At 39.4% G+C, this 8,093-nt stretch overlaps 1 protein-coding gene across 4 annotated transcripts in view; it reads left to right on the forward strand.

Moving 5' to 3' along the window:
- Positions 1–7,813, forward strand: part of NPY1R (neuropeptide Y receptor Y1) — a 21,079-nt gene extending 13,266 nt beyond the window's left edge. For all 4 annotated transcript variants that reach the window (XM_070257339.1, XM_005607751.4, XM_005607752.4 and 1 more), the window contains exons 2-3: positions 5,089–5,938; positions 6,044–7,813. In XM_070257339.1, the coding sequence (XP_070113440.1) occupies positions 5,240–5,938; positions 6,044–6,496 (1,152 nt within the window). In that variant the 5' untranslated portion in view covers positions 5,089–5,239 and the 3' untranslated portion in view covers positions 6,497–7,813. The remainder of the gene's footprint in view (positions 1–5,088; positions 5,939–6,043) is intronic.
- The last annotated feature ends 280 nt before the right edge of the window (positions 7,814–8,093 follow it).

Here is an 8,093-nt window from a genome sequence, read left to right on the forward strand (position 1 = left end):
GCTGGAGTTTTCGCGGAGGAACTAGCGCTGGCATGGGCTGGGAAGGGTGGGTTTGGAGGATCGTCCGCCTTCGTCCTCCTCGCGCGGCACGTGTCCGGCGGGGAGCGGGCGGAGGCGCTGGCTCGCCCCGGGGGCCGCGGACCCCAGCAGGCGTGGCCCCCGGGACCCTTGTGGCTTCCCCGCGACTGGGCTGGAATCGAGCCCTGCTCCCCCTGTGCAGGGCCTTCCCAGTCTGTCGCTGCGCCCTGGTAGACACCGTCTTATTTCTGAGTTTTAATCATCGAACTCTTTAGCTCCTTTTAGAAGATTGATGATGGAGCCTGGCAAGGTTTGGCTATTAGGGATAGACAGGAGGCGGAGGTGGTTTAAGAGTGTTCCATTGGTCCCCAGGTAGACGAGAGAGAGGCGGATGTTTTAAGGACTGATGTTGGGCTAGGGATAGAGAATTGACTGAGTTTGGGCTCTGCTCGCTGTGCTTGGTTGGTTTGGATGTGTTCTGTTTTGCCAGTCTCTCATCATCTTGGGTAGAGACGTTGCCGAATAGATGGAAGGCGAATGGGGGAGGGGGGCGCGAGGTTAGGAATGGGGAAAATTGGGGACGATTCACCTAGCTACACAACATGAAAAAGGTGGGCGCGTAAGCATGCCCATTTGTTTAACACACCCCATTTCATTCTTTGGTAACTCCTGGAGCACGGGAAAAACCTGAGAGGGAAGAGAGAAGGCGTGTGTTTTAACATTCCACTCTTTTTTCCCCCCATTGGTCTCGAATTTGGCTACGAGAAAGCATAACTTGCTAGGTGGCACACACAGGCGGGGCGGGGGAAGCGCAGACTATGCCTGTCTCTGACCGGACAGAAACGGAGAAACAGGAGCTGTCAATCCCAAGACTCTAGGCTGCTTCCCCGGTGAAGCAAGAGAGAGCAGAAAGCTGTCTGGCCCAGTTCCCCACCCATGACGAAAGACTGAGTGCTGTTCGGTGGGTGGCTACTGCTTTATTAGTCTTTCCTTATTGTTTTAAGGCGGCTGTCTGTTGAACAAGCCCTCCCCGGACAGGAAGGAACAGAGAATTATGTAACTCCTGTAGATAAACTAACAGTAACTTTGGGAGGCTGCGTGTCACAAGGCTGACATTTCTTTTCCAAAACAAGTGAGGTGACCAGCCATTCTGAGTATATGAAAAAATTTATCTGCAGCAGGTTATGACCAGAAAGCTATATTTTCAGTTAGTAACATGCTAACAACAGCAAGCAGTGAAAGGCCAACATGCTAATTGGAAAGAACAAGAAAATTTCCCATGGGAAGGGGGCTTATTTGCCAAGTGGTGATGTATGTAGTGTCTCTAATTTGTCTCTAAATGCGCGACAACTATATTGAGATTTAGCAACGTGTAACTTTTCAGTGTCTGTAGCTGCATACCCTATTTTAGAAATATATATTGGAATTGTAAATATCAAATTATTTTCTCTTGCAGAGATAATGTATGTAAATTCTTCCTCTCTTAGTATTGTTATTTTCTGACAGTTCTTCTTTCTTGAAATTATACTAACGTAGGCTGAAAATACACATTTTATCCAAGGCAGAACTATTTCATCCAACTGGAAGGGCTACCGAATGTGCACTTAGCAGGAAGCTTGCAAACACTTAAAAAAGATAAAGTTTGCATTTTCTGTGGAGCTAAGTTAACTTCTACTTAGTAGGAAAACTGCTGTTTCTCACAAGGCGTGTTTATCAAATATAATTTCAAAGGTATCAGAATAGAGTGTCAGTATATTATCTAACTCATCTGCGTGAAAGCCGTCTCTGTACCCGATACATTATAATGATTTAGTAAATGTTTACATTAATTCACATATGTATTGAATTTTGCCAAAGTCAGTCAGTGGATGTAAAATTTCTGTTTTTCCTCCTTTCCACTGCTAACACCTTGGTCTGTTCTTCCATTATGTCTCACCTGGATTATTTCCCTAGCCTCTTAATGACTCTCCCTACTTCTTCTCTTTCCTGTCTTAATTTGTTAAGAACAGCAGCTAGAGTAATAATATTCAAACAAGTCTGTACCTTCATGCCCTCACCAAAGACTCTCCAGCGACTCCTCTCTCTCTCAGAGTAAAAGTCAGACTGTCCCGTGGAATAAGGCCCTACACAGTGGGTTCTTCCTCTGTTTACCCCTTCCAGTTAATTTCCTACTAGCCTCTCCCTTATTTATTCCACTTCTCATTACTGTTTAGCACACCAGATACACTCCAGCCTTAAGCATTTTACATTTGTTCTTTCCGTGTGAGATGTGGTTCCCCGAGATAACCGCATGGCTCCCTCACTCCCTCCTTTCAGGTCTTAACTCACATGCCATCTTCTCAGGCCTTCCCCACCACCCAGGAATAAACTGCAACTCCCAGTAATCCCAGTTCCCCCTTCCTGCTTTATTTTTCTCCATAGCACTTATTATCATCTGGCATACTATCTCTTTTACTAGTTTATTTTTTCTTGTCTTTCTCTGCCCCCAAGACAAAACTCAATGAAAAGGTTGCTGCTGTCTCCATTAAAACCACACCTGACACAAAATAAGGGTTCAATAAATATTTATTTAATGAATGACTTTTCCTCCAGAGACGATTCCTTTTTGTTTTTTTACACAAAGTGGAACATTTCTCCCTATTTACCTGACCTAATAAAATGACTATTGCAGTTAGCATCCATTTTGCATGCAAAAGGACTGTGATGGAATTGAAATATTGATGTTAAGGTGAAGTCACACAAGAGCCTACTATTCCAACCGTGCATCTACTATGTCAGTCAACGCATTCTTATTCTAAATCTAATATTTGCGAGGTACTGTGAGGTATACACAGTACCTACCTTGAAGAGGGTGTGTTATAATTGAGAGGAGCCAATCAAGGATTCTAGGGACTAAATAGTGCTTTGAAAATGGGTAGAATTTGGAATGGTGATGAGACAAAACACCCAGCAATAGGAATGGCAGTGGCGCAGATGGAGATGCTAAAACAGGTCAGGCACACTTGCTGGACTGTGAAGAGACTGGCCTGCCTGGAACAGAGCATTCACAATGGGATTATTAAAGCAGGAAGTGAAAGGCAGAAGGAAGGCACAATGTAGAGGTCTTCAAGTGGCAGGCTGAGGAATGTACTCAATGGTCCATACCTCCTCTGTTACATACGGGGATGCTTATTCGGCTGATGGTACAGGGAGGTGGTGGTGGTAACAGGGAGCCACGAGAAGTTGTAAGTTAAAGAAGATGCACTTTCCCATCATGCTAGTTTTCCTTTAAATAATGAAGAAAAACTCACAGTTAACTGAAAAGTAATGTTAAATATCCTGATGGCAACCTGAATGTGAAGTATGATGCAAAATTTTCTTGAATTCAGTGAGAAATTTCCGAAGAATTTTTAAATTATTAATTGCTTCTTCAAGGTTTGTTCTCAGACACTGAGACACAGGTCATTCTCTCTGCCTTTGGTATTCTTGAGAGAAAAAGTTGATTGCCGCATAAGTTAAGGAATCATTAGAGGTCGTTGCATAGAGGAGGGGAGAACCATATTTCATACAATGTTCACCCTTGAAATCTTTCCACTACCCTTCCTATTCTTAATACTTTCATTCTCACTTAATGTTAGCAAGCTTTCTTTTTATTCTTATTCAGTGCTATGAAGCCGAGTTGTGGTTTTATAATAAAAAAACACTCCATATTCTAGAAAGCAAAAACACTCAAGGAAAGGTTCATTAGAGGCACCACTTAAAAGGCAAGTGCATTTTTTTCTCATTAAATTTCTTATCTCCTTTTCAATGGAAGAAAATCTGCATGATTTTCCGTATTGTTCTCACACAAGAAAGAAAGCAACGCAATTCTCTTTCGTAACACAGACACAATGGCCTGTTAATTAACACGAGATATCCTGTCTTATAAATTGACTTAGTAATGTAGGGGAAATCAGAGATCTTTTAAAAAGGAGCTTTTAATCTCCACAACGCTATTGTCATTTGTCTTGTTGGTAAGAAAAGATTATATCACAAAATGCTGTGAAAAATTAAAATTATGACTCTAATTTAGAGCCCTGCATTTTATCTGTATACAGTCTGGTGGAGAGGGAAGATGTGTACGTGAATAAAACTTTAGAAATCCTTTGGAAGCTTCTGACATGTTAATAAAATCATAGAATCTTAATGTTAGAGGAGAACTTCGGAGTTATCCGGTTGACTCTCCTCCGCGATGCAAGAACTCCGAGAAAGTCCTTCAACGAGTAGTCATCATCTTTTGTGTATGGAGTACTTGCTAATTTTGCTGGCAGTTCATTTCATTTGATTAAACTTTTCTTTCTCATAATGATGTGAAATTTGTTTTGTTTTTTTTAATATAATAGACTTTCCTTGGTCCTACTTCAAACTTGTGTAGTTTGACATACTATTCTAAGCCCAGCGCCCTAGGCCACGTGCTACCCATTCAAATATGAGAAGATGTCTCTACCATGCCTATTATGTCTTTTCTGGACTAAACATCTTCTGTTCCTTCAATAGTACTTCACATGACAAAGTTTTTTGATGTTTCGCTTTATTGATCATGTCCTTTTGAATATACTTGTACTAAATAATGTCTCCCTTAAGGAGCAGTTCAGTGTATGGTGGAACTATTACCACAACTTGACCTTGCAATGAATTCTTTCATTTCTACAGTAAGAGGAAGAATTAGGTAATTTTTTTGTTTTGCTTTGCTTGTTTCATATATTTTTTAAGCTGTGCATTAAGATTTGATTACATCTTTGTATTCTTACAGTTTTTAGAAAATATACCGATAGACTGCTTATACAAGATTTGGGGCGTGAGGTTTACACACACCTTACTACTTTACAGACCACTCTGTTTTGCCAAAACTCATGTGTAAGCAAGTCCAATTAAAAACATTATGACTTTTTTTCAAAATGTTGTACCGTTTCTGCTATTTTAAAAAGATGTTTATACAGATTACATTTTATTTATTTCAATGTCTTCACTTTAAATAGTTTTATGAGTCAGAATTCATTTCAACTGCCCTCAATAAAATTAGTAATGCAATTGGTCATTTTCTCTTTACAGATTGTTCAGTTCAAGGGAATGAAGAATTCAGGATAACTTTGATAAATGGATTCCAATATGGGGAATAAGAATAAGCTGAATATTTGACCTGCTTTGAAGAAACCTACTGTCCACTTGTCTAAAGTAATCTATAACAACCAAACCAATCAAAATGAATTCAACATTATTTTCGCAGGTTGAAAATCATTCAATATACTATAATTTTTCAGACAAGAATTCTCAGTTTTTGGCTTTTGAAAATGATGATTGTCATCTGCCTTTGGCCATGATATTTACATTAGCTCTTGCTTATGGAGCTGTGATCATTCTTGGGGTCTCTGGAAACCTGGCCTTGATCGTAATCATCTTGAAACAAAAGGAGATGAGAAATGTTACCAACATCTTAATTGTGAATCTTTCCTTCTCAGACTTGCTTGTTGCCATCATGTGTCTCCCCTTTACATTTGTCTACACATTAATGGACCATTGGGTTTTTGGTGAGACAATGTGCAAGTTGAATCCTTTTGTGCAATGTGTTTCAATCACTGTATCCATTTTCTCTCTGGTTCTCATTGCTGTGGAACGACATCAGCTAATAATCAACCCACGAGGGTGGAGACCAAATAATCGACATGCTTACATAGGTATTGCTGTCATTTGGGTCCTTGCTGTGGCTTCTTCTCTACCCTTCCTAATCTATCAAGTACTGACTGATGAACCGTTCCAAAATCTAACACTCGAAACGTACAAGGACAAATACGTGTGCTTTGATAAATTTCCATCGGACTCTCATAGGTTGTCCTATACCACTCTGCTCTTGGTGCTGCAGTATTTTGGCCCACTCTGTTTTATATTTATTTGCTACTTCAAGGTAAGAAAGCTTTTTTCCCCTTACCATTTCTGTTTTTACCTTTTTCCACAGAATTCCTCATTAAACGAGTGGTTCTATTTGAACTTTTTGTTTTTTCTTCTATAGATATATATACGCTTAAAAAGGAGAAACAACATGATGGACAAGATGAGAGACAGTAAGTACAGGTCCAGTGAAACCAAAAGAGTCAACATCATGCTGCTCTCCATCGTGGTGGCATTTGCAGTCTGCTGGCTGCCACTCACCATCTTTAACACTGTGTTCGATTGGAATCATCAGATCATTGCTACCTGCAACCACAATCTGTTATTCCTGCTCTGCCACCTCACAGCAATGATATCCACCTGTGTCAACCCCATATTTTACGGATTCCTGAACAAAAATTTTCAGAGAGACTTGCAATTCTTCTTTAACTTTTGTGATTTCCGGTCTCGGGATGATGACTATGAGACGATAGCCATGTCTACCATGCACACAGATGTTTCCAAGACTTCTTTAAAGCAAGCAAGCCCAGTCGCATTTAAAAAAATCAACAACGATGATAATGACAAAATCTGAATCTGCTGTAGTAGATGGTCACAGATGACATCCGTTTGAAAACAAGCACAACCTGGAACATGCTTTCATAACCTGTTCTCCCAAGGAATGGGATTGAAATCATTAAAGAAAGACCAGGATTTTCTTGTTTTCTTTTTACTGCTTCTGTTGTAGCTGTCATAATTACATTTGGAACAAAATTTATGGGTTTTGAAATCTTCTGGTAATAGTTTTGACCAGACAGCCTTGAAGTGCTTTTTGTAAACTTATGCATATAATATAAAGGCTTTTATATTGTATTTATTGGAATGAAATTTCTTTAAAGTATTACTATTAACTGACTTTAGAAGCCCTACATCTGGTACTCTCATTAGTTTGGGCCATCCTGATTAGATTAGACTGTCAATAGATTGGGCAATCCTGACCTAATGATAGGCATCATTTCAATCTGTTACAGAGGCGACAGCATGCAAAAGCAACATTCAGGATGTGGAGCTAAAAGAGAGTCTATGTTTTGCATCCCTGCAGTCTGAAGTCATTCAGGTGTGATTCACAATTTTCTTTTAAATTTTAAGACAGGATTTAATTTGCTCCTAATTGATTATCACTTAAGATAAAAATGCATTAAAAAAATACTTCTCAGCTGTGAATAACATGGGGAATTGGGCCACCCACAAGAATTAAGTGGCAAAGCAGCTCCCTAACTTCAAAATTATTTTGGTACCTGACAACCAAAGGATTTCAGAATAATTGGTTTAACAAGTAAATTATTATTGCTGCAAATAGTTGAATTGTAGGCCTTTGAATTGATCGTCAAGAGGTTTTCCATTCTTCACAGACTGTTCAGTGTTTGTCAAGCTTTCTAGCATAATACACACGTAATTCAAAAAGCGTTTCCAGCTTACAGTATATAAAAACACAAAGTGTATTTTCCATACATCAGTGCCTATATAGTAAAACTTATTTTTAACTTTCAGTGTCCATCTTTCAAAGAAGGACACCAAGGTACAATGTTAAAAGAATGTTCACCCTGGCTAGCAGGGCTAAATACCTGAAAGCTGAGAACACTTCATATAGCCCGTGTTAACGTGTATAAACTGTGTGCCTTGTGGAGTCTTATAAGTAATGCACTACATAGAGCAGTGAGTAGTTGTGTCACGTTGATATACTTAATTTCATGTATCCTGTAATCATGATCGAGCCTCAGAATCATTTGGAGAAAAGATAACTTAAAGAACAAGATGTATCTTCGATGTATTATACAGTCAAAGTATTAAATGTGTTTGATTTTAGAAGAGCAGACATTTTCTTTATTAAAATTGTTTTTGCTTTTTCTAAGGAGTCCCTTTTGTGTCTCTTCAGCTTCATTTCTGGTTTTTTATGGTCCCATGCCTTCCCTCCCATGATGTTCCCACAGAATCCTATGTCTGCTTGATAATAGAACATTTTCTACAGTGTGGTACAACCATGGATGGCCCAGTCTCCCTCCTGTGATTCTTTAAGCTTCTTGAAGGTGGGGACTGTTTTATGTGACTCTCTGTCCCCAGTGCATTTGCACAGTGCCAGGTACTTAGAAGATTTTCAAAAAATATTTCTAAAACAAATGAATGAATAAATA

This window comes from Equus caballus, chromosome 2 (assembly GCF_041296265.1).
Source record: "Equus caballus isolate H_3958 breed thoroughbred chromosome 2, TB-T2T, whole genome shotgun sequence".
Lineage (NCBI taxonomy): Eukaryota > Metazoa > Chordata > Mammalia > Perissodactyla > Equidae > Equus > Equus caballus.